The 27584-nt window shown below is 46.0% G+C and overlaps 1 protein-coding gene across 1 annotated transcript; it reads left to right on the top strand.

Moving 5' to 3' along the window:
* The first annotated feature begins 209 nt into the window (after positions 1–209).
* Positions 210–24724, top strand: LOC119433448 (F-box only protein 30). Its single transcript, XM_037700656.2, has 9 exons — positions 210–406; positions 751–940; positions 7855–8151; positions 9755–10069; positions 11719–11969; positions 13712–13834; positions 15832–16003; positions 16492–16656; positions 21360–24724. The coding sequence occupies exons 2-9, from the start codon at positions 755–757 to the stop codon at positions 21558–21560; spliced, it is 1710 nt and encodes a 569-aa protein (XP_037556584.1). The 5' UTR covers positions 210–406; positions 751–754; the 3' UTR covers positions 21561–24724.
* Positions 24725–27584: the final 2860 nt, after the last annotated feature.

The raw sequence follows: 27584 nt of genomic DNA, 5'->3' as shown, positions 1-27584 counted from the left end.
ATTGTCCGCATAGGTAAACGTCAACGTAGCCAAGGGCAACGTAAACGACGCCTTGGTCATACCGGGAGTCACCAACGTCGTGTTTCTTAAAATAAGCTCGTCGAGCTACTAAATATAAGCTTCTTTCGGCGATCCGAGCATCGCGTTTTCCATTTCTACGATTTCTGCGGACTTTCTGCCCCAAATTTAGCGAGAACTTTATCTCGCGCTTAACAACGCTGCGCCATCAGCTGTGTGTGTATGTGTGGTGTTTTAATCTTTTATTCCCTTTGTCAAACTTCTCCCTGCACTTGTTGTCGGCTTGCGATGCTATTAATTCGCTCCGGTTTACCAGTGCCACTGCGGTTAAACGCCTGAAAGCGGTAGTGTTGTCTTGATCGACCGGAAGGCACTTCTCTCCGAAAAGGTTTGTAGAATCCGCTCCCCATTGTTTGTGATAACCTCCTTGCGGACATCGCACTCGGATGCCTGATGTTGACTGCTCGTCAAACTCACAAATGTCACATTGAAGCGGATGGTCCCACTTACGACATGAATATATGTCCTTTCGTTAACGACATCATTTAAAACGGTCAGCTATTGCTGGCTTGCTGTCCGGTTGAGTTTGTTGCGCCGACGCGCTGCATTGTCAGTTGGTCCGGCCAATGGTCCGGCGTGACACTGCGGTAATCGCCGTTTCATTGTTCGTCGTGCGCGTTCGCTCTACCTATGTCGTATTGCCTTTGAACGACGTTGGTGACCGTGTCGCAGGTCTATGGCAACGGAGGAGGAAGGCGATCCCATACATCCTCACTGCCTGAACTGCGTGAACGTTGCCAAATGTTCGGCGCGCCTGGAGAGAAGGACGAGCTGCCCAATCGTCCACTGCAAGCTTGAATGCGGCGCCAGCTTCCACGCGTGCAAATGCCAAGAGCATCAGCTGCTCTGTCCCAATGTCAAGGTGATACTCGCGTTGTGCCGACTTTCTTTCGCGTGTCAGCGATTGGTGTACGCTGTTTTCGCGTTTAGTTTACAAGTTGTAATGACAGTCAAGACCGTCAACGCTGTCATTTTCATGCAGCGCTGACTGTGCATTGCCGGTTTACCAAAGAACCATTTTGGCGGCGCTTCATTGGGTGTCCCAAGCCTGCGTTTGTTGCAAGTTGCTTTTCATTGTAACAGTTCCAACTGTTAGAAGCCTCCATGATAAAATTGTTTGGAAGGATCGAGAAGGCTGTTTTCACAGCATACATGATCCCCTTTAATTTTTCCACCTCATTTATAGCTTTTCAATGTGTTTGACCTTGTTTATTATTTTTTTTTCACGGCACATTCAACAAACACATGAAAAGTATGTGCCTACTCTGTCTCTGTCCGCACAATAAGTTGCGCCGCTTTTTGCACCATATATTAAGAAGCAGCATGCATTAGTCAGTGGAGTCTCTGGCTATAGCATCTTGCATGCTTGGCCAGATAGAAACCAGCATACAAGTGCAGCTCATTTCTGCACACAGGATCTTCCTCATTATAGCGCAAAAGACCTTCCCATCATACTGGGTGCGTATAATATGGGCATCAAATTTAGGATATGCTTCATGAATGAAAAGCGTAAATCTTCTTAGTTCGAGCGTTCAGTGCCTGTTCGGAGTCAGCACATTTTGATGGGGAAATGCAAGAATACTTGCACACTCGTTTAGGTGACCGTTATACTCCTGTCAGATGGGCAAATGTAGTGTCACTGTGAGCGAGTGCATGTCGCGATTAGTGTCATGTCACCGACATTAGTATCTTGTCATGTTATTAGTGTCATTTCGTGGCATGCTGTCACACAGGAAGGTTTAGGGACACTTTTTAGTAAAACGTACTCACCAGTGAGTGCATTTTGTCAAACTTGCATCGCTGTGTCGAGGTCTGTAGCATTGATAGCAGAGTTAGTAGAATAGATAGTAGAGAAAATGTTATTTAATGCACGGTCACCCCTAATTCTGAAACCACTGTTCTTGTTGTAAGCATTACATACATACATACATTGTCGGGTTTTACGTGCCAAAACGACGATCTGATTATGAGGCACGCCGTAGTGGGGGACTCCGGAAATTTGGACCACCTGGGGTTCTTTAACGTGCACCTAAATCTAAGTACACGGGTGTTTTCGCATTTCGTCCCCATCGAACTTGTAAGCATTCCCATGTTATTTGCAATGGAAACCACCAGTGGAAACTGCCGACACTTCATTACTCTCAGCAGTTCACTTCCAAATGTGCAATAAGTTGGTTGGCCGTTGGGTGGAATGCCGCCTTGTCTTGACTTGTGCTGATTGATCACATTGTTGCCTAAAATGACAAATGTTTAATGTGCCAACTGATTTGCTGATTGCCATCAATGGAACACTTGTAAAAATATTCTGTGCATGTGCAAGAAAGATCTTTTTCTACCAAAATGCTTTTGACCACAGGTTACGGCAACGAAGTATATTGTTCCCCTTCAACAGCTCAGGCTTTCCCACTCCACTGTGTGAGGGTTCTGGTTGTGCAGTAGTAAAGGATATTAATGCCTACATTATAGTGGCAAGGTGTTGGTTGTGAGGGAATTATGATAATATGCAATTTTCGGGATAATTCTTTGAAAGCCTTTGTGCTTGTGCTTCCTGGCCTGGGGGGACTATACTTCATGTGTGGACAAAAGATTATAGGTTAGAACTTGGAAAACAGCTTTGCAGGGCAGCCAACTTACAAATTTTTGCAAACGGTTTGTTGCACTCAGAAAAACCCTCTGTCCACCATTTTTCCATGAAAAAGGAATGTTGTCTTCTTCAGTCATTACTTGACACAAACAATAATTAAAGGGGAAAGGCGCTGGAAAACAAAGTACAGTTCAAAGAGGTTTGCTGCAGCACAACGGCAACGAAGATGAGCCTCCTTTTCTAACTATATATTGTAGTGAGTGTTTCGGCTGCTGCACGAAGAGGACTTGTACTATTTTGCAAGTTGTCTTTTCCCGAATGACTGTTTCTTTACCTGTGTAGCAGTATGCTGTCAGAGTGACATTCGCTGAGGCGACGTGCACTCACTGATAGTGTCACTAAATTTGCCCATGTGATTGGGGTATTAAAAAACCCAGGTGGTCCAAATTAACCCTTCCTGCCAAGTTTCGCTCTTTGGTCTCTGGCCACATGCTTGGAAGTCTCCTCGTTAAGACACCAAAGGTGTCTTAACTGCTTGTGGCAAGTTTATTCTGACAATTCCCTGTGGCAGACAAAATTGACAACAGCAATGAGGCTTAACAAGTCACTGTGGTCTAAAAACAATGTGTTGCTTCTCAGTTTTTGTCGTTCCATGTTTGCTGCAGCTCATGTGCTGCATGTAAATGTAAATCATTGTTAATAAAGTGCGTGTGTTGCCCTGGCACGTGCTGATGGCAAACATGAACAAGTGTGTGCTATCCCTGCTTCTGGTATTGTGTCTGCAGGTTTTATTTTAGAAATTTTGAAGTTAGCAGGCTGGCAGATATGTGTATACTGGTAAATTCATTCATGAGTGCACTCTCTCATTCTTGTTCCATAGCCGTGAGTGTTTGTAAGTGCTAGTGAGAGTTGGTAGATGCAAGTGCAAACGCATGGACAAGAGTGTCAGCAGATGTGAGTTGCAGCAAGTGTGAAGTGTTTTTTAACTTTGTCAAGGTGTGGCTTAATGAAAAGAGTCCCATGTCCTGTAACAATATTGTCGCGGGCGAGACAACAGAGACAGCCAGAAGTCCACGTCTTTATCGGAACCAGACCAAAAGAGAACAACGTTCTCTTCTTCTACCTACCCCCCAAGCGTTACGTGCCACACTAGATGGCTCATATGTGTCGGCATGTGCCGACACATAGTGGACAACCAAGTTGGTTGAGCGGTTCAGCGATCTTAGAAAAATTTTTGACAAAGCGTCGGTAGTACGCACAGAGCCCCAGAAATCGGCGGAGATCGCGCTTATTTGTTGGCACGGGTAATGCAGCGACGGCGCTCGTTTTCTCGGGGTCTGGGCGGATGCCGGCATGGCTTACAACGTGACCTAGAAACTTCAGTTCTTCGTACCCAAAATGACATTTCTCGGGTTTTAGAGAAAGTCCAGCTGTTCGAATTGCCTGAAGAACTGTCTGAAGGCGCTGTACGTGCTGTGCAAATGTGTCCGAAAAGACCACCACGTCGTCGAGGTAAACGAGACACGATTGCCATTTCAGCCCAGAGAGAACCGTGTCCATCATTCTTTGAAAAGTAGCTGGCGCTGAGCATAATCCAAAAGGAAGCACCTTGAACTCGTAGAGTCCGTCAGGAGTAATAAAAGCGGTCTTTTCACGATCACGCGCGTCGACGGCGATTTGCCAGTAGCCACTGCGTAAATCCATGGAAGAAAAGTAGCGAGCGTTGCGTATACGATCCAAGGAGTCATCTATTCGGGGCAGGGGATAAACGTCTTTCTTCGTGATCTTATTTAATTTTCGATAATCCACGCAAAAGCGCAAGGTACCATCTTTCTTTTTTACTAACACAACTGGCGAAGCCCAGGGACTGGTCGATGGCTGGATGACGTCATCTTTAAGCATCTGCTGAACTTGGTGACATATGGCGTCTTGTTCCTTTTGCGATACCCGATAGGCATGTTGTCGAACGGGCCTTTCGGTAGGTTCGGTAATGATACGATGCTGGGCAAGCGGCGTCTGGTTAACCTTCGTCGTTGTAGCGAAACAATCTCGAAAAGAGCCGAGTACATCGAGAAGCCTTTCTCGTTGTTCTGCTGGTAGGCTCGGGTTCACATCGAGAGTGCTCGCAAACGCCATGGCAGAATGGTGACACGGTGAAAGAGCAGCTAATACTGGCGGACCGTTGACGTCGGCAATTTCTGCAAAGTACGCAATCGCGGTGCGTCTTGTGAGATGACGATATTCCTCACTAAAGTTCGTGACCAGCGGGTGAGCCTGTCTGTTTCGAGGCTGAATAACTCCTCTGGCAATGCATATTTGTCGTGCAAGGAGGAAAGACAAATTTGCCTCCGCAATTACAGCGTGGGGAACGTCCTGTTCACATTCCACGCCGACAAAGAGGCTGGTGCGAGGAGGCAGAGTCACGGATTCATCGGACACACGCAACGCGGTCTTCGGTAATTGGGTGATGTTGTCAGTTTCAAAAGTAAAAGGGTCCTCGAACGACACCAGCAACTCACATAAGTCAATGATTGCGCCGTATTCACAAAGAAAGTTCATTCCAAGGATTATTGGGCGGGAGCACACAGGTAATACAAGGAAAGACCCCGTGAACGTCGACGCACGGATTCGAATACGTGCCGTACACATTCCAGTTGGCATCACCAGGTGGCCACCTGCCGTGCGTAACTGGGGCCCTTGCCATGGCGTGGTGACCTTCCTCAATTTAGATGCGAGTGCGCCGCTCATAACTGAATAATCGGCACCGGTGTCGACGAGGGCAGTAACAGCATGATTATCAACAACTACGGCGATGTCGGCAGAAATAACCCTAGTACTGTCAGAAAATAAAGAAAAACCGGAACGATCGTCGTCGGGTCCTTGCGTCGAGGGAGGTTCTTGGAATGTTCGTTGTAAAGCGACTTCACCCCCAGAAGTCGCGGTTCCTAGTTTCCCCTGTGGGGACTCGGTGAGCGGTTCCTTAAGGGAGCATAAGACGACGAGGGCAAGCTAGGTGACACGGACCGGCGAGGGGATGGTGATCGCGATTGGCGGCGCTGAATAGTCGATGGAATTCTCTGGCCCGTCAGATAGGCTTCGATTTCGCGAGGACGCTCACCGTAACGTGGGCACCGCGCGCCGGGATGGAAGCCGCGGAGACCCAGCTGGCGGTACTGGCAGTCGCGGTACACGTGACCCGCTTCGCCACAGTGGTAGCATAGCGGACGGTTATCCGACGAGCGCCATACACTTGCCTTAGTAGCGCTCTGTCTTGAGTGATCAGGGGGTCGATGCGTAGGTACGCTCGGGTACCTTGAGCCGGGTAGCGGATGCGAAGAGGTGTCCGGGAACAGATGTGTGACCTGGTCCACTGTACGCATGATGGGATCTGTAGATGGTGGTGCAGGAGCAGGAGCCCTCAATGCCGCCGCATATGTTAGCACAGGGACCTCGGGTCTCGGTGGTGCGAGTGGTTGCACCGCCTGTCTGATTTCACTCCGGATGACGTCCGCAAGTGCTGTCATAGGTGGTTGGGGTCCCGCTGGTGCCACTGCTTGGAGTTGCCGCAGTTCGTCACGCACAACGCTTCGTATGAAGTTTGCGACGGCCTGCTTCTCGCTGTCGGACCCAAGAGAGCACGCAGTAGCCGTGATGTCGTGGCGTTCATACTGTGACGACCGCTGCTGGAGAGTACGCTCCATCGTGGTTGCCTCACTCACGAACTCGGCCACAGTTGTTGGTGGATTGCGTACGAGTCCGGCGAAAAGCTGTTCCTTGACTCCACGCATTAAATGTCGCACCTTCTTTTCCTCGGGCATTGTAGGGCCTGCGCGTCTGAAAAGACGAAGCATGTCCTCGACAAACATCGGGACTCTCTCGTTGGGCCGCTGGTTCCTAGAAGAGATGGCTTGTTCAGCTCTCTCCTTTTTTTCGGCGTTGCGGTACGCATCGCGGAGCTGTCGGCTAAACTCTTGCCATGTCGCAAAGGAACCCTCATGGTTCTCATACCACGTCTTCGCAGAGTCTTCTAGCGCGAAGTAAACTCTCCGCAGCTTGCGAACATCATCCCACTCGTTGATGCTGGCAACGCGATCGAAGTGGTCCAGCCAGTCTTCAACGTCTTGAAAAGTGTCCCCGTGGAACGGTCTGGGTGTCTGTGGCGCATGAAAAACATGCGGGAGAGAATACTGGGCATCGTGGGTTTGGCTCGCCTGGTTTGTAGTAGTTGTTGACATTGTTATTTCCTGTCTCGATGACAAGGGAACGAATTCGGGTGGTAGTCCTTGCAGGCGGCGGCTGCTTCTTGCTGTGGGAGCTGTGGCTGTCTGTAAGGTGCTAAGAGTGACGGCGGAAACTTGGGAGTGAAGGTGCATTTACCCAGCAACTCCACCAGTAATGTCGCGGGCGAGACAACAGAGACAGCCAGAAGTCCACGTCTTTATCGGAACCAGACCAAAAGAACAACGTTCTCTTCTTCTACCTACCCCCCAAGCGTGTACGTGCCACACTAGATGGCTCCAATGTGTCGGCATGTGCCAATATTTCATCGGTCCATTGTACTGTCTACGATTGCCACCTGGCCAGTTTTCCACCCGCGCAACTCGTTTTTCCCTCATTGTGCTCGTTGCCGGTTCGACCTCAACACTTGCATGCCATTTACCAGTTTTCTTATTTAAAATTATTTCTGTGTTTGTGTACAGAATGAACTACCTCTGCATCACAGAAAGTGTAACAAAATCTAAAGCAACCAACTTCCTTGTTGCTTCAGTGGGGACTAGTTCTGAGACTGTTGTAGATATGACAACCTCAATAGTTGTCCTCTTGGAGGTCTTCGACCGTCCACAACTTCCAAAATCTCTTCCAAGTTAATTTCCACATCTGGCAATGCAAAACTTTCAACTTGCTTTAAAATGCCTGGGTTCCATGGCTGTAATTGTTGGCGCTGGCTGCCTGCTCATTGGTGGTGAGTGTGTACCTGTCATCCCTGTTGGTCCACGAGTGACCAACGTTGCCTGCCTGTTCCTACTGGCTGTTATATTCAACGAAGTCCTCACTTGGTTCCGTGATGTACTAGAAAAAAAGAAGAAAAAAAAAAAGAGTGCCCTTTCAACAGTTGACACAGAGTGTAGCTATAATGTGCGTGTCCTCACGAAACTTGGGAGATGTCCTCACTGTCTCATTCCTTACTGAAGGTGCCATGTGCCAACGCCGTCAACGGCTGCCCAGTATGGCTACTCCGAAGCCAGCTGGGTAGCCACCTGCAGCACTGCCCTGCGAGCCTTGTGTACTGCACAGCCGAATGGAACAGGTGGGGTTGGCTTCGCAGTGCAACTGGCGATCAGCAGTGCGTCGATCGGTCGGGAAAGCTCCAGCTGGACTTTGCCTTGGCCATGAGAGACCTACGGTCTCTCAGGGACAGCGGCAGCCATCGTGGAAAACTGAACAAAGGGGGCAACAAGGATGATGCAATGCCAGTGGCCGCAGCACCTGTAAGTGTCCCATGCCCACTTTTTGTTTTTCTGTCAAGGCTAGTTTTTCAGCGCCACCAGGAACACATAGCACCATGTGTATCCTACATCCAGGCTTGCTGGTTCATCATGTCAGGGGTAGTATTTTAGTGCAAAATGCCATAAAGACATGAGGAGGGCGTACTCGGGACACACACGGCGCTTGCATTTCCCGGGTGTTCTTTGTGCCTCCTGACGTCCTTGTGGTTTCTTGTGCCAAAAAACTTGCCCTGAAATGAACAAAACCAACAAGCCCCCATTGCAATCCTGATTTAGTTTTCCTGCTGAGAAATTGAGAACAGCCCGTTTGCATGATTATAACGTGCCCCCAAATCTAATGTGCACCTAGTTTTAAAGCAATAGATTTGGGCTCTTGCCCTCCACTTTGCAGTTTGTCAATTTCTTGCCGTTTACTGCTAACTTGGGACACCGGGTGCCACATGGTATTGCCTGATATATATACAGAAATAAATACCATATTCATGTGGAATTAATGCGCACCATTTTTCAGAGAAAATAGGTCTGAAAATTGACTGTTCACTACAATAAAAAAAAAAAAAAGAAAAACGGAAACTGCAGTCACAGCGGTGGCAACAGCATACTATCAGAGCCTTCAGATGCAGCATCATTGCCACCACCATTGCCATCACAAGAGGGCCGCAGAGCACATTCTCGTGAAGGTTGCTGTGGGCTCACTTTGCGCTTGATGGTCAATCACTTTAGGGTGTACTAGGTCCATTCGATTTGCCTGCACTTTCTGAACTACATAGTCCACGGGGCGCCGTACTTCACTATTCGTTTCACCAGTTCAACATGGCGGCGTCTTCCCATCGCCATTCGTTACACTCAGTGCGAGCTTTGTGCAGGACGAGTTCACAGCATTACCTGTACTTGTCACAAAGGTTGCGTAACTTTCATGCAGGAGGCGCCGTGCCGGTTCTGCAGGAGCAAGAACTGGCACTGAACTGGCGAGAACTAGTTCACGAAGTGCAGAGCAAATCATTTAGACCTTCTGTCACTTTCGCGAGATCTCTGGCAAGTCAGCACTGAATGCATTGGCATTTACAGCTGACAGCAATTCTGGCACTGTGCAAAGCTCGCTATCTGTATACTGCGATGCGAGGCACGCAAAACTTGTGAAAGTGATAGCAGTATCTCTAAGAGTGATTAGTAGTACATTAGTGTGGGTCTCCTACTTCCTTATCTGGTATGCGTTGCTTCGTGACACCAAGTGGCATTAATACACTTGTCAGACACGAGTATTTTTAAACTGAATAGCTTTCTTTGGCTCTTTTGCCCTGCTCTATCCCTCACTGGTTTGTTCGTTTGGACTAGTATTGGGAGGGGGGGGGGGTTTACATTCACAATCATTGTGGATGGTTTCTGGATAATTTTATGTAGTCTAAATCTTTGTTGCAGTCGGCCTTCTTTCTTTCTCCGCCCTCTCTTTAATGCAGAGTAACAGTCTAGAGATATAAAGATGACCTCCTTTGTTATTTATGAAATAACCATCTGCCCTCTCCATTTCAGTGAAAATCTTGTTTAAGGAGTCTTCACATGGCATTCCAATCAACTTTCATTGCAGAGGGGTGTTGGGACCACCGGCAACGCCTGGTGCTTGTACAACGGTGGCAGCTGCACTAGCAGCAGCGACGGTGTAGATAGTCACGCCACGGGTAGATTGAACGGGTACGTGAACCACGTGTGCGAGACGTCCTGTGTCAAGGCCAGGGAGGAAGAGAAGACCAATCGCAGTGACGTGGACTTCAGGCTCATGCGAGCAGCCGGTGCATGCTTTGCGGCGAAGCACGGTGTTGGCCTGAATGTTGAACTGTGCGTCGAGTTCCTGACGCGGTACCAGCTGAAGCCGGACAAAGTCTACACGTTTTCGTGCTGCCAGGTGGGTGTTTTGCTCATTTTGTGACAGCAGTTCGGAGCTCAAAACTGGGTTTGCTGTGTCAGATCTGCTTGCCTGTCTTTTTTTTTCTTTACTATGCCAACAATGACCATTGTTGCCATTATGTGAAGTTGTACTCAGATCACCTCCTCAAACTCATCTTCACCCCCGCTAAAGCGCAAAGAAAAAGCAACTTGCACGTTCACCCTAAAGGCGAAGCATGGATTGTAGTAACAAAGTGGTAGAAAACTGCACAAAGTATGGTTTGTAGTTTTATCATCCATACGAGTTACAGTAAGCATTTGCTTACTAGCTAAACAAGCGTGGTGTCATGCATGTGCAGACAAAGCAGGGTGTGAAACTAAATTTGAACCGAAAACCATATCCAAACCGTAATTCTTAGCCGAAACTGAACCGGAACCCTAACTGAACCTCAAGGAAAAAAAAAATGTAATGGTCACTGGTTTGACATGAAATAGTTTACGTGTATAGGCTGAAAACGAGTGCTCGTACAGTGGAACCCCGATTATACGACTTTGACGGGACCGTGCAAAACCGTCGTATAATCCGGGTGTCGTATGATCGAAAAACTAAGAAAATAGGCAGTGGTGCTCAGTCTTGCCCCAAAAAAGTGGGTACAGGCTGCCTGAATAAGCCCATGGCACGAAGCTACACTGGTCCCATGAAGGTAGATTAAATTATTAAATAATTACTGTATTTATTCAGTTGTGACACCAGCTTTTTCATGATTTTCGTTGCTTGAACTCGACCCTCGCATTACATTCGAATAACAGCAAAATAGACCACTTTAAAAGAAATATTGTAAATCCTGCGATTTTTAGCATTACATTGGCAACCTGTAACTTTACGTCTCAGTCCAATCCATAGACAATTCGACCTAAGTCAGGACATATTTTTGGTTGGAATTGATTCTCTTTTTACTGTGCTTGTGACTGGTTACGATGCTGCAATACCCTATGTTCTTTTGCGTTTTGACTCTGTTCATGAGCGATGTTATGGCGACGCAGTGCATTCGGTATGACGGTCGTTTCGACAAGCAATTTTGATGGCCAAGGAGCTGGGAAAGTCCGCTGCGGCTTGGTGTCTAGATGTGAACAGGTCGACGATTTGCAGGTGCCGGGACCAGTGGCAGGCCCTCTTTAAATGCAAGGCCAGTCAGAAAGGCTCTGTGGAACTTTTAAGTGACCTGGTACGGAACTCGGATGAAATGGTTGTGTGGTCTTTTAAGAAGTTCCTAAATGTCAAGCAAGCTTGACGGCATGGAAGATGACTTATTCTCGGGCGAATCACTTTTTGAAATAGTTTCGCGAGACTCGGCTCGTCCCGGTACCGAACCCCCCCCCCGAAGTATACGGCCGACAGCTCTCTTATGGCTGATGCGAGCTTAGGACAGCGCCAGAAACACTTGCTTTCAGTGTTGAATCACACAAAATTTCGCGAAAGTGAAACTATCTACCAATCCAGCTGTTCATGATTACGTCTCCAATAAACCAATATTTAATAAAGGGCAATGTGTTTATATGGACGAGTTAAAACCCTCTTTTGTTAACACTCAATAAGTTATCTATTGAAGCCCCTTTGGGCTTGAGCACAATGTATTTGACTTCAGAGTGCCCTGTTGTCTATTCCAGGTCTTTCGTCGCGATGAATATGCCTGGCACTATCAGAATGTCCATAGGGACATACACTGTGGCCTCAATGGCTGGCTTGAGCACCGGTGTCCGTTGGCCCAGTATGGCTGCAGCTTCTCAAGGCGAATGTTTCATCCCTCACCCTCCGGATCTCAACTTGTCTACAGTGAGGTGCTGGAGAGCTTTGGACTTGCTTTTCCATCAGCGGTGGAGGAAGCAAAGCGAAGTGGAAAGGGTGATGCAGATGAAGGGTGAGTTATGCTGGAAACTGGTGCCGACGCAATTTCTGCAGGTCCATAGTGTTGAAGCAGCAGCTGCAAGAGAAATCGCGCCATGCGGGTTAGCCTGCTTCTCAAAAACTGTTTCTGTTCGGTGAATTTGGCCGGCCACACGCTCTCAGTGTAGCTGTGAAATGACAAAGCAAGCAGTAGACGCACCATAATGCTCCGCTCAAATGGCGTTGTAGCGGAGCGTGGGCAGCATTCTTCGTTTCGCTGCCGAATAGGGGTTCTAATAGATGAAGGTGCAGAATAGGGGTTCTAATAGATGAAAACCTGAATTGGAAAGATGAGGTCAATTACATATCCAGAAAGCTTGCTTTCGCATGCTTCACGCTCATTAAAGCCAAATGTTACTTTCCATATAACGTGCTTCGATCATTATACTTCTCTATATTTCACACTCAACTCAGTTATTGTAGCGAGATATGGGGCTTTACTTATCTAACGTATACAGAACCGATCAAACGATTGCAAAAACGCGCCTTAAGAATTATTACGGCATCGTCCTCTTCTTGCCCAAGCTCAGATTTGTTTTCATCTACTCGGATACTGCCTTTCACGTCTCAGCGAAGTTATAAAACCGCGGTGTTGATAAATTCTATCATTAACACCAACTTTCCACTACCTGTGAGTACGTTTTCAAAACCAACCCGTAACACAAGGCATGCAGGCAATGGCAACTTCAACCTTCTTACTTGTAGGAATGTATATGGCGAATGGTTAATACAATTCACTGGCGCTAAAATCTGGAGCACAATTCCACTTGAAATTAAACTTGCCCGCAACTTTAAATTCACTTGTAAAATGCATTTTGCAAGTCTTTCATGTTCTTAACCAAAGTTAAGCTCACGTCCACACTTTTTTACGACTCATCTGGCATAATTAATTTTTTGTGCTAATTAATAATTATTATTAATTATTAAATTGTGCTAATTATTTCGTGGTATCACTATCTTCTGTATTGTTACATTGTATGCCTTTAGTTCTTTATTACTTGTGTACTTAAAATATTTGCAGCAATTTAGCTTTTATTGTCATGTGTATTTAATTAGATAAAATATACCTTAAAAGCCACCCTTTTATTGAATTTGTGTATAGATTCATAATCATATTAACTGCATCTCTGCTCCTGACATGTAAAAAAAATAAACATATAATAGATTGTACCACTAACTAGCCACATAGGCTAATGGTCCAAATACTTTTGTAACCATGTTTTTGTATTAAGTTGACTGAATAAACTGACTGACTGATGTGAGCGTTGTGCGCACGCGCATTAGCATTCCGCTGAGCAGCTGTGTGCAAATCGTTGAGATACACTGGTCTGAGCGGAGCGAAGCGTGAACGCTCTGCTAAAACTGTCTATTAACGACATGCAACCGCATCCACAAATTTATAAATTTATTTTTATAGGCGAAAAGATTATGAGGAATCCAGCCACTTGATTTTAGTAAAAACCTTGCAAAACCAGCAAATAATGAAGCCAAGGAAAGCATATACGGAAATAAGCTGTTTGGTAATTGAGGTGTGGAAGTGGTGTAATATTTGTGTAATAGGTATTAAATACTTAACACAAGGTCCTTGAATGTATATAACGCATCATCTTTTCTCATGAATTGCATGCAGTGTTTTGTTTGCCCCAGAGCAGCAAGTTTATGCTTCAAAAGCTAGGTGTCTGCTCCAAATTGAGATTTTTTTTTCTGTTCCAAAAGGTGCTCCAAAAATCCGAGTGGCACTTCAGTCATTAACAGCAAGGTGCTGGAAAGCTGTGGACTTGCCTTCCCATCAGCAGCAGAGGAAGCGAAGCCGAATGTAAAGGCTGACGCAGATAAAGGGTGAGTTGTGCCTGTAATCTGACAAAATTAGGTGCACCTGCCATGGTACGGTGTTGCACTGCTGAGCTCGAGGTCGCGAGTTCAATCCTGGCTGGGGTGGCCCCATTTCGGTGGGGGTGAAATGCAAACCACCTGTGTGCTTAGGTTACGGTGCACGTTTAGGCTTTGTCACATTCTGCCATCTTGGGATTACGAGAGCCAATCTGAGAGAGTGTAGCTGCCCCGTGAGCCAGTCAGAACTGACAATACGGCAAAATTAGGCTAACATTAAACGGAAGCACTAAATCAGTTTAGGCTGAGAAAGCCACTCTTAAAAACTTTTATTTTCATGAATTTTGCGGTAATGGCTAGATTATCAGCAGAGAAAGTGAAGGTCAAAGTTCAGTTATTCAAATTATGCACAAAAACCTCATTGCTGGCTCGTTACTGTGTCGTCACGGATTTCAAAGCATTCGTTTGCCTTTTGGCTCAGTAAATGTTCCTGAAACTTGCCGACTTCATTGCTTGGCTCCGTCAGAATAAAATGGAGTCCATCTTTACCAATAAGAAATTAGCTAGGCCAAGCAGTTGCTGTTAAAAGGCGTCATTGCCACCCTTCTTTAATTCTTGCGTCCTACTAAGCCTCTTTTCACAGTAAAAATGGCTTTCTCGGTTTGGCAAGGTGGGGATATTTTAAAACGTCTCAAATTATTTTTCACTTTAGTATCCCTTTAGCAATACGATGCAATTTGATGGTGTCCAGAATAGCACCCAAGCGTAGCTTTCTGTATTTTTTCAATGCCTGCCCCGCTGCTTCGAAATACGTGGGAGCCAGTGTGGTAGCATTACATTCCCAAATATATTGACTCTGTCGTTGTTATAACTTAGACAGCTTTTGCCGCATTCTGCTGCTGCTCCTTTGTTTCTGCACAGCATGCCCTGAAATTAAGTTGACATGGCCCTGACCATGTCCCATAAACTGACAGTAAACTGGGAAAGTTTACGGCTTTTTTCTCACCCTCCTCCATTGTTCCATGGGACATTAAGCTTCATTCACTCATTCATTCGACCTTAAGTGACCCGTATTTGTGGCTTTACTGGGCAAGCATACGAGAAAAAAAAAGTGCAGATTCTATTAATAGTGATTGTCAGTGTAAGCGAATAGCCCAAACAAGTGAACGAGCAAACACTTTTTTTGCCGAGTGCGACCACATACTGCGGAACACCATCCACCTAGTGCCGACCGACCGCAAAGAAGGGCAAAAGGGGCACAGTAAGCTATTTGCTTTTGAAGAATAAAGGTAGCTGTCATCAAAAAGGCACGCTAACATGAGCACAGTGCTGGTGCCGGCATGCTATAGGGTTGTTGGTGGTAGCATTGGAGGTTGGAACGCAAGTGAAAAAAAAAAAAAAGCGGTTTAGTGTATTACTTTTGATTCACGATGGCTCTTTTGCTGCCAGAAGCTAGGACTTTGATATCATGAGTCCCTTGATGGGGCACCTAGTGACCAGTTTCATTTTCGAGGACTCGAATATAAATTTTGTAAGCAATGAGAACATAATTGACAAAATATGATCTTTGGCCAGTTCTATTCTATGTAACGTTTCACAATAATTTTTTTTTGATTTACTGTTGTTTTTTGATTTTTATGGTGTATTTCTGTGCAACAGTGTAGTAGTGATGCACCTTTGTGAACATGCATTTCCGTGGCATAAACTTTTTTTGCTACCCAAGTTAGTATTTGCGATTGCTTTGCAGTATATCAGTGGTTTCTAGACCGGTGTAATTTGTGTTTTGTATCTCGGACATTTATAGTGTAGAAGTTCATTTTCAATGTAATTTTAGCGAGGCACTCTCGATAGTGGGAGTACAGCTCTACGTGTGTATTCTGCGGTAGGTTAGCGAGCTTGACAAGTGTGTGCAGCGTATTTCATTACAGCTGTTTATCTGCATTATGAGCACACACACACCTATGTTGTTTAAAAAAAAAATGTGTGCGGGGCCTTTCTTTTTGCAGGGCACGATCTTGCCTACCCAATGGGCACTCGCATACCAATGGCACTTGTGGTGAATCTGGTGATGGTGTGACATCCAGTGGCCCAGCATTCTCGGACTCCCCTCCTCTTGACGGTGAATCTGGTGATGCCGCGTCATCCAGTGGCCAAGCATTCTTGGACTTCCCTTTTGAAGTGAGACCCTTTTACTTTAGGGATGGGCGACTGCCTTTTTTTTTGCGTAAAGCTAATAACTTTTTTTTTTCCTTTTGTGATTCCTTAGTTATGAACAATAAACGACCCAACTCGCCACGGTAACCCAGTGGCATTGCACTGCTGAGCTTGAGGTTGAAGGTTCAATTCCAGTCATGGTGGCTGCATTCTGATAGTGGCGGAATGCTTGTGTACTGTGCATTGGGTGCACATTTGAGAACCCCCAGGTGGTCAAAACATAATTCAGAGCCCTCCACTACAGTGTGCCTCAAAACCAGCTGAGTAGTTTAGGAACGTTAAAAACGCACCGTTTAAATAATTTTTTTAATGTGCATTCCTTGGTGCAGCCTTTATGGGGATCGGAATCTCAATAGTACAGCCCCAGATCAGTGCTGATGTGAGGGAGAGCTCTTGCTCTATGTAACTTTGAAGCAATTCTCACATCAAGTGCATTTTCTGTTTAATTCCAGGTTCTGCAGCACATAGCTGGCTTTCTGGATGCTTTCAGCCTAAATAACTTCTCTCTTGTCTCGAAGCGTCTAAGGGATGTTTCATGTTCACTTTTGAAGAGCCGCGGAATGGTTGTCCTCAGATGGGAAAGGCATGGAAAATTTACCTGGAGAGTCCATTCAAAGGTAAGTTCTCCACCACATGTCTTCTAGAAGTTGTGCATATTTTGTACGGGGCATTATTGTAAAGGGCACTATTGTACGGCCACTATTGTTCGGGGCAATGTTGTACGGGGCAGTTTTGTGTAAAGGGGCACTAGGGACAATTCCCTACTCCATATAAGTGCTTCCAAAAATTTGAATCAATAGCCTCTATTTTACTTTTTATGGGCTTTAGGCCCATTTTATGCGCACATTAAAAAAACAATAAATGGCATTAAAAAAGGTCATTTTGTATCTCCTGCCCTCATGATAGTGTATAAAAATTACCGACTGTCAGCGAGGTAATGATGGTGTTCGTGATGGTAGGTGGTGATGCTGAACGATAATCCGGACATACTTGATCATTTGAACTGCGTCTTGGTACTGCCACTCGTCCTAACGACAAAAGCAATTGAAATTTCGGACACCTTGCTGTAAGTTCAACAATTTGGAGTCCATTGGCACGACCATGTGCCAATTCATCCTTTTGCTCAGGCAGATGTAATTCAGTCACTGGCAGCCGAATAGCATGATATTGGCATACAAAACTGTGCTCTACTGTCGTAGTACACCACAGTACAGTAGGTGTAGTTGCAGGGATAATTTGGACAAACTCATTGGTTTGAACAGCTTCGTAGCACTGCGACTCACCCCCACAGTGTAAGATATACAGTTAAACCTGGATATAACAAAATTGACAAATTCCCGAAAAACTTCGGTATAAAGAGGATTTCATTATATGCAGGTTCGGCACGAAAATTCGAAAAAGAAACGCTTACTGTATTTACTCGATTCTAACGTGCCTTCGATTGTAACGCACACCCGTTTTCCGTTTTCGTCGAAGCACTCATCCTTGGAATGTCACACCAGGTACTGGATGCGTGGCGCGTGTCGTTTCGCACAAACGTGAGGCATCGGAAACGAAGAGCGAGCGTCACGATGGCGTCGTATAGTGTTACAGTAGAACCCCGCTGTTACGTTCCCGGGTACTGCGTTTTCCCGGCTGTTACGTCGTTTTCGGCCGGTCCCGGCACAGCTCTCATAGAACCAATGCATTGGTAACCTCGCTGTTGCGTCGCAACTGTGGGACTGTTGCCGCATCATACGTTGCGAACTGCCACCCCGCGCCGGCCCGAGCGGCCATTTTGACTTTTCATGTCGCTTAGCTTGGTGACTTGACAATGGCATTGGCCGCCCAAAGTGCCGGGGGCGACAATTATGACGTATTTTCGGTTTCCGCCAGCAAAAGTATGGCCCTTGAGATCCGTATTTGCTATCTAAAGTTGGTGTCTATGACGCGTTGTGGCCCTAAAATTGGTTTTGGCTTATAGATGTTCCACATAAAGTCCAAGGGCGATAACGCAGTCGCCGTGCGCCGTATGTTGTATGTGCGAGTGAAAACGTGCGAGGGGAGCCGACGACCACGTCTAAAGCTCGCGCACGCAAGAAAGAAAGCAGGGAGGAAGCGCGCCTTCTTCCGTTGTGCTCGAGGCACAGGCGAGGGAGCGAGGGGGGAAGGATAGTGGGCGGCGTTGTACTGTACTCTGTCATCAACTGCATACTGCGCGGCGGCGTGCAGTTGCGCGGGCCGTATCTTGAAAGCAATCTGCGTTGGGGCAGAGACTAGGCAGTGTAGGTGCGTCGGCGGCTCGTAGCTTTGTGCGTGCTGTGTGTTCTCGGCGCTCAGTTTGCGTTGAAGCGATAGACAACAGCACGAAGGTCACTTCGCTCGCTTCTGCAGCGGCGCTTCCACACACCGCCAAGAGTGTCGTGTGTCACAGCGTCTGCCAGCGCGTCGGCGACATCAACTGGAAAAGGAGAGTGCCAGCTTGGCGGGCTAGGCCAGCTACAGCAAGCGGCAGGATCAGGTTTGAATGAAGGGAAGGGGAAAGGTACGCCCGCGGCAGCAAGATCGCCGGGTCGAGAGATGCAGGCCCGCCTCGCACACGCTCGTACGCACACGTGTGCTCGCTTCGCATTCCGTCGCGGCGGAGAAGGTGCTTCCGGTTACTGCTCGCGCAAAAATGACAAAATTTCGGGCGAAAGCTCTAGGTTGTCGGTGGGGAAAATTTGTTATTTGTAGGGGGTCTCCCGCTGCCACTTCGTTACGTAGAGGTCTCAAATACATGTGCTTCTATGGAGTAACGGCAGAGAATATAAAAACTTTGTTATATCCAGGAATTCGTTATATGGAGGTTCGTTATAAGCAGGTTAAACTGCATATTCTTTAGGTGGGGACACTTCTCGGCTTGCTTGCGAAACACAATCGACCAGATAAAGTAGCAGCACCGCGCGCCGATCGGCCCAGTGACGGCAGCGGATACCTATCGGCCCAGTGACGCAACTTCAAGACAGAAAAGGTTTTTATTTGTTGTTATAGCAACTGGTGCTTGGTGGGAAATCCGAAATGATTGAGTGACACACGAAAGTAGGTCACCGTGGTGAGGGGACACGTGGGGGAGAGGGCATCACCTCTCCCCCATGCTGTCCCAAGCAGATACGGTGACGTGACGTCGCTTGCAGACGCTGTTCTCTGGCTGCTTGTGGTATCCGAGCGTTCCTTGCTCTCGCAAGCTCTCGCCTTCGTTTTAACTGAAGTTGTGTCTTCCCGCTGATAGGTATCTGCTGCTGTCTCCGGCTGACAGATGCGCACCGTTGCTACATTATCTGGTCGATTGCGTCTCGCTAGTGTCCTCACCTAAAGTGTATATATCTTACACCGTGCTCACCCCACAGACATAATCAGAATGACTGACTTTCAGAAGCCTTTGCTGACACTACGTCATTTAGTACGGAAAGAAGCAGGGGGGGGCACACCGAGCATGTGGCGCCTCTCGCTTCAACGCGGGCTAGGTGTGCTAGAACATAGCACACACGAAGCCATCAGCTATCTCAGGTCTTCTAGCCCTCGAACCCAGTGCAGATTTCCTCCAAGATAGGACGTGCACGTCTGTGCTCAGCCGCCACAGGTGGAGTAGAAGAGGAGATGTGCTCTAACCTGCCCCCTTCACCTGCCCTCCTCCTCACCTTTCCTAGCGAGCACACATCTCCCCGCCTTCCTCCTTTGCGAGCGCGAGAAAACACAGCCGCATCAAACCACCATCCTTCTCAACTCACCCTTGCATGCTCTCGCTCGCACCTACAGCATACGGCGCGTGGCCGCAATGTTATTGCACGTAGACTTTTTACAGAACATTACAGTGACGATGACGATGGAAATTCACCTGGAGGGTCTATGTAATTGCTGTTGCAATAAAACAGGTGAAGAGAAAGGGTTCACTTCCTTCGGGGCAAGACTTCGGTCTTACAACATGGGACATGCTTTTGGGTGTGTGCATTTTGGCGACAATGTTAATAGTTTTGTAGATAATGTGGCACTTGGGGGAGCTGGAGACTTAGTCGTTGAGTTGAAAGGCGAGTTGAACATGTGATGATCATTGAAGTACATTAACGTGCATTGTAGATAAAGTTACAGTTATCATGGCAGTTTGAAGAGCTGTTACATTAAAGAGCTGGAAAACTCAGTCATAATTTTTCAAGTAAAATTTTTGTTATGTGCACACTGTGTTTTGTGCGTTTTTGCATATTTCAACACTTTCTTGTATTTTGACATGTATAACTGCGCTTGTGATATTGCGGCCACAGTTGTTTGTCCCATGTGTACCTGAGGAGTTCAGAATCCCTCAAGGTGCTAGCACAACTTTTTCCCTGTCATCTCACATTTTTTTTGCGAATACTGATTGATTGATTGATTGATCGATTGAAGAGCTGAAAGGAAATTTTTGATGTCACGGCATGTTGTGTTGCAGCGGGGGCCTGATGACATGAATAAAACCAGAAGGGTACGAGTAGGAGGCTGGTTGTGGTGGTTCGTGGGCCCAGGGACTCAGATACAGGAAGCAAAGTCACAGACAGGACAAACATTTATCGGCGACAGACAGCAACAATTACACTTCCGATGAGCTACTAGGCACTGAACTATTTCTTACTGTCCACGCAGTCCACGACTCACGCGAGTTGTCACAGCGTGTGTCTCCCTGATGATACGATGAGTCTGAGTATCTTCATAAGATCACTCACAGTACTTGACGCCATCAGAGGCGAGGGCGCTTGTAGACTTGCAGCGCTGCTTGTATGAAGAACTCGTACAGGCGGCCAGCGCACGAGCAGATGATGAACCACTCGCGCAACAGCACGGCGGGGCCCATGCGGTCAGCAACGTGGCACCGTGGCCACGACCCCAGCAGGCGGTTGTGCCGGGCCTTTTCACGTGGCTCGCCCAAGCGTCACACTCTCGACCAAGGCCATCTGGTACTGCTGGGCTCAACGCTCGTTCACCGCAGGAACAGCACCGACCCGTTCAGTCTGGTCTGCATCTCAGCTCTGGCCAGAACAGGTTCACTGCAGGACACGCCAGTCTCGTCCCGGCTGGTCTGGTAGCACCGGCTCGGTCCGTGTCGTGTCTCAGGTTGAACCCGTACACTCCCTGGCTAGCCTGGCAGCGCTAGCTCAGCCGTTTGCGTTCCGAAGGCCTCGAGCTTCCAAGCACGTTCGTCTCGAGCTCGCACCTTCACTTCTTCGTTGTTTCTGTTGACTTCTTGCAGGTTGTCATACTACGTAGTTTCGTACTACACTGGTAAACAATGTGGATGCTGCAGCATAGTTAACCCTGCTTCTTTTTTTTTCAGAGCTGGTACTTCAGCAACGGATTCAGTCCAATCAGAAAGTGGGTGTTCTCAGATGAAGAGCACATGTCCAGTCACCTGAAGCAGTGCAAGTACTTCGACCGCAACATCAAAACGATGCCTACGGCCGTATGCTTCGGCATCGGAAACTCTCGAGGCCCCAAGACGCTCGTTCACTTGGCTATGAAAGCGCCGCCGATTTGAGCAGTAGCAATTCTGCCTTTGCAGATCATTGTGCATGAGATTGATTGCAGTGTTATGAAGGCATATGAAAAATGACTTGGGAAAGGTATTGTTGGGACTTTACGGTCCGCAACATTGAGTGTGATCAGTAGTTCCTGATGGCAGGCAATGTTACATTTATTTTTGGAATCAAGGATTGTGCACTGTGGTTATGTATAGTGATGGTGGCCTGTTGTCTCATTTATTTTACTGGGAGGAGGAACTTGAAGAACTGCCCCGATCATCAGTGAAATAATACTGTGAACAATAGAGTACTGTAACAGGTACCGGAATTCTACTTTGGTCGCATCAGGTATTGTGCTGCTGGTGTACGTTAAAGATGTATAAAGAATGTGCAGCAGCTGATTTTGAAATCAAAAGGAGATGTGAGCAGAGTGTGCAGAGGGTCTGCAGCTCACTTGTGTTAGCACTGCTTTATAGTTCGTGATGATCTCGAGGAAATGTGTGTAGGGGCAGCTTGCTCATAGGACATGTTGAGCAGAAAAGCTGAAGAGATTGCAGCTCATCTTCTTCTGCTATCCTCAGGCAGTTTGTCTCAAACTGTAATAAACTGGAGCTGAACATCGTGGGCGGGTTTCTAAATTGCCAATAATGGCAGCGGATAATTTAGCACATTTGGCACCGCTTTAGTATACTCTAGAGCAACCCGCTGGAAGTGCGCAGAGAGGCCATAAGCTGAAATTGTCAGCCCTTTGCTTGACTTGCCGTTTAGGGTAGGTCGAACTGATGGACCAAAGGACTGATCTAGTTCATGGACCAAGTGTGACGCGACTCAGGTGCGGCATATCGGGCTGTGAGCAGCTAGCTCCTGTGGCACCAATGTGCATGCCAGGATTTTGTGCCAGTGGCCTATGTCACATTGTGAGAGACACAAACTTTCAGAAATTTTGAATTTTGAAAAGAAAAAAAATATTTTTTCTGGAAAGAATTAGATGTACACTGTATATTGCACTCTCCTTTACAAATATTTGTAGCAGGGCAATTGTGTATTTTATACAGGTAAGTTAAAAATATGAACAGACTGTTGATAGTATTAGCTTGAATAGAAATACAAGATTATGCAGATGGGACATCGGAGTGTAAATTTTCTACATATGTGGTGGTGGTTTGAAACACAAACACGTGATACAAAAAAGTTTGCGCACTACTTAAGCCAGTATCACCGCTTTCACTTGGGGATGTCTTGTGCACAAAGCTTTGTAAGAATTTTATGTTGTGTTTTCTGCAGGCAGAAAATTTTGGCTGATGTTGTAGATGCTAGAAGTCTAGGTCTTGCTTATCTAGGCTTATTACTCGTAGGGGACCCAGATCATGAGAAGGAGTTTTGCAGGAGAATAGAAATGGGTTGGAGTGCATACGGCAAGCATTACGAAATCCTGACTGCGAGTTTACCTCTGTCGTTCAAAAGAAAAGTACAATCATTTACATTCTACCGGTGCTAACATATGGGGCAAGAACTTCGAGGTTAACAAAGAAGCTCGAGAAATAAAGTTGTTTCTCTCTCTCTCGAGAAGAAGGTAAGGACTGTGCATAGAATGATGTAACGACAAAAGGTTAGGTGTAACATTAAGAGACAAGAAGAGAGTGGCGTTGATCAGAGAGTAAACGGGGATAGCCAATATTCTAGTTGACATCAACAGAAAGAAATGGAGCTGGGCAGACCATGTATGCATAGGATGGATAACCAGTGGACCATTAGAGTTGCAGAATGCATGCCCAGGGAAGAGAAGCACAGTTGAGGATGACGGAAAATTAGGTGAGGTGATGAAATGAAATTTGCACACACAAGTTGGAATCTGCTAGCACAATCACTGGGAGTGGTCTTCGTCTATCAGTTGACATAAAAAAGATAGGCTGATGATTATTATGATATATGCTCACAAAAAAAGGAGACAGATAATTTTTCTTTCCTTCATTATTTTCCTGCAACCATGCCCACCTTTACTCACACTTGCTCTGTGGCCTGAATCACTCGTTTGGTCCATTGTGTGAACTTACCTTTGAGCAAACAGTCTCAGTTAGGACAGGTTTTGGTCTGTCATTGAGTGAGAAGTGTGTCTATCTGTATAGGTGTGTCGGTGTTTACCTATAGATGTGAACTCAGTGGCGTTGGTTATGCGATCTAGCGAACGTGTATGTGTGTCGTAAACTGTGTGTCGAAGTTTATGAGAACACTAAACGCGTAGGGAGCGTCAATGAACATCGTGTTCTCGTAGTTGACGTTCCGCAGTTGAGTACCTGCAAGTGTAAGGCCAATGGTCAGGGTGTCTGCCTGATGGCAGTAGTGTTTTGGCGACGATGGGCGAGTTTTTGGTGCAAGATTGCAGCGTTTGGTCACACTATGCCTGCCACACATTTCAGGGTCTTTCATGTTTCGAGGGAAGCGCAGGTGGCTTTTTAGGTAGCGAAGTGCATGATGAGAGACTGCATTGTGCAGTGCTCGTCTTTACCAATCATCTGCATTTGCTGTGTGCCAAGACAGTCATATTGCTTTTTGTTATTATATCTAAATGACTACACAACAAGAGCCCTCTGAACTAACATGGCAGAAGCCTTCGAGAAGTTCAGAAAAAAAATAAAAAATCATGGTGCCAGTTGTCTTTCAGGACCCTTTGCACATGAAGTACAGAACTTGACTCTTGGAGGATGTCTTCCTTTTTTTTTCCCATTTAGAAAAATGAATCGATGCCTTGGTGATCAAGCATTTTTGGCACCAAGCATCTCCCCCATAGTGGCAAAACCTTTGCTGCCCTCTCGCATGAGCCTTGTAACTAAATATGAACGTTTATTTTTTTATGGACAGGCTAATCTGCACAGAATTTTGAAGACTAAAATTGAGCCCCGTTTGTAGTGTAGAACTTTCGATGTGATTTTTTCTTTTTACTATATTCTTTTTTGCACTGTTTATGGCATTTAAAGTTTTATCCTGGCACGTCATGGTCCAATCGCGAAAGCAGCACTTACATATAAAATCAAATTGTGCGCAATTTTCTGGATTCATGTGATGCAATATCTGTAGTGTTTGTTGCCTATTTATTCTCATGTTTTGTTTTCTTCTCATGGGAATTTGCTTTATGTACAAGCCACTTAACTACTTGTAAAACTATTTTTTGTTTCTTGCACGTATCAATGTTCTAGGTCGACGATTTCAGTTTGCAGAACCTTAGCTGCAGCTGTTGTCTTGCGCATTCCAGTCAGTCTGCTTGATTAATGTGCTGGCATCAATGCCAATCATGTGCTTAGTTCGTATAAAAATTTGCATAAGCTTTTTAGCACTGCTACAGCTCGTTGAGCATGCCTCTGAGATTAGTTGCATATTATGGAACTTTAGTGCAAGAGAAAAGTTCTGGTAGTCGAACCTAATATATATAACGTTACATTCAACATGAAAATATTTCGTCTGGAATCTGTTACAAGGATTAATTCATTATATCTGTGCTTGTTATAACAAGGTTATTTAGGAACAGCACCATTGGTGACATCTTGCAGTGCTGTCGTCAACCATAATGCACTAGTAACAGCCTAGTGTTCCATGACTCTGGGTAAGCGAATTACCTTTACAGTGAATATGTTTATGCCGATGCATTTACTCCAGCAGGTATGTGCAACACAGTTTAGTGTTTCAGCACAAGTTCTGTGCACTTTGCTTGAGCACATTGTCATAAGATGCCACTCCCATTACTGGTGCTGCGGTTCTGTACGTTTCACTATTTCAGCATACATCTGTGCTATTAGATGCTGCTATACTAAATCTCACTAATGAGTTTTACGCTACTTGTGAACTTTCAAAAGTGACGCTTGATGGGTTTGTTATCAGTCTGTTTATGAGTCCGATAAGTACAGATTTTTTCATGCATTTATCAGCTTTCAAGAGACTGGCACTTCCTGCTTTTGTTACGTGTTGGTTTATAGCACTTCATACATTGTGATTAGAAATGTACCTTGAGAGAGCAACTGCCTTATTGAATGTGGCGAGGGCTTGTGTTACCAAAGTGTTAGAGTTGTGTATATTCAGCTCAATGTAATGGAGAACTACAGCAGTGCATTGCACATTTTTCTGTCCACATAGCTCAGAGATTAGTGAAAACAGCCTCTATTTTCTTAAGGTATCGCGTCAGTCGGCAGGGTTGCGTCAAATGAGCACTTCCATCTGTAGTGGATTTCAATGGTCGAAGAATGTTCAGATGCAGAGGAGCGGCCAACGTAATCGGCACCTTAAAAAGAAAAGAAAGAATATCTTGGGTTTTGTAGAGATTACTTGCTGCCAACGCAAAACAAAATGCCATGTCTTCCGCACGGAGACAATTGCCGAAGCGCAAGCAGCGATGCTGAACCTTACTGTATTTAGCAAACCGTCTTGAAAGAATCTCTTTGTGGTACAGGTCTTTCTGTAGGAGATGCCTGAAAGCTGTGCTGGTGAGCACTTTTTTTTTGCGCATTTCCCTAGTGTATTCTTTGTGTTGCTATTTGTCATGCTTGTCTGGTATTTTGTCGTCGCCAGGTCACCCTCCCACGATACATACTTTGAATTTGTCTCTGATAGTCGTGATGCCATGCATCAGGGTAAAACCAGCAGTGAGTGACATTGCCATTACTTTCTGCTGACTTGACTGCTATGGTTTTCATTTCCACTTTTGCTGCTTGCATACCTTAGTGCACAAAATTCGGAGGGGCTTCTCTCTTTTTTTTTGGCTTCAATGAGTTGACAGAAGGGTTTTAGCTTTACAGTTTCTTTTTTTCTCTGGGTTTGTTTTTGAGGTCGTTCGCAGAGGTATGTAGTTGCAGTTTTATCTAGCCTTTCCATGACCAGGTGCTGCTTTTCTTAGGAGTTTGTCCCCTGCTGCATTATTTTTCCCCATTTATCGTCAGCTACTTCAAGTTGTTTCTTTGCGTTCCACTCCATATCGCATGTAAGTCGCATCATATCTAGAAAGAGAAATTGACCAGGAATCTTTAAAACTGGGAATATGATGCTTCTATTAATTAAAGTTATTGCAAAAGGTCTATAAAGGTGAAGCAAATAACGTTCCAAAATGTTGATGTGCATGTGATGTAAATGCAGTGGGAATCATCGCTTACTGGCATTGTGTCAATGTCAACATTCCCGTCACCACCTTCTCAGTTTTGACATCAGGACCAAAACGTTAATCGCTGATAAGGAGCCATTTGGGAATAGCATCCCCAACACCGTCTTGTAACCTGGCAAGGTATGCAATGCTACTTCTGTGTGCTGCATGGATTTGTCTCTCAAGCAGTACGATACGTAGCGAGTAATTGGTTGCAAACATATTGGTGTGCTAAGGTGGGGTGAGTGGCATGATGTTGCCACCGCTTCAGTCAGGTGCTGTCCTCACAATCTATTCCTGTGTGCCTTATTCACAAGGCCTAAACAGAAAAGAATCACTGAGTTATAGACTTGGCTGCGGTCGTTTGTGTCGCGAGTATCGGGTGTGGCATCAGCTAGGTGCAGTTAGACGTCGTTAGAATGCCAATTGCGTGGAATTTGTTTCTGACGTGTTTCCACAGTGCTGTTAGCTGGCATCAGATCTTTCTTTTCTCTCAACACAAGAACTGTGGTGTTATCCTAGCCAAAATGTGCACTGCGAGTGTCGTCCTTTAATAGTCAGCCACTTGGAGCACACTTCAGCGGAGAAATGGTGCTTTCATCACAGAGCGTGAAATGGTTGCAGCTAGGCTGTGCAACACAATGCTAAAGGTGCATGAAATACATTTCATGTAGTTGCTTGCTACTTAAACTCAGATATTGTACATAATTTAATGTACAAGGACGAAGGTGTTAAGTGATCTGGATTTTCATGCTCGCAATGTATGTACTAATCAAAACCATCTTTGATCCTTCTAAAGTTTGCTTTTGCCAAGAGACGCGATTATGTGCATAGGAAATGTACTTTCAATGCATTATGGCCGTGTACCCTGTGCATTAGCATGTTGGAGGGACTGGCAGTTGATTTTTAACACACTTTT

The sequence above is a fragment of the Dermacentor silvarum genome, chromosome 11, assembly GCF_013339745.2.
Source record: "Dermacentor silvarum isolate Dsil-2018 chromosome 11, BIME_Dsil_1.4, whole genome shotgun sequence".
Classification (NCBI taxonomy): Eukaryota; Metazoa; Arthropoda; class Arachnida; order Ixodida; family Ixodidae; genus Dermacentor; species Dermacentor silvarum.
The sequence above is the reverse complement of the archived record's forward strand: the minus strand, read 5'-3'. Positions and strand labels throughout refer to the sequence as shown.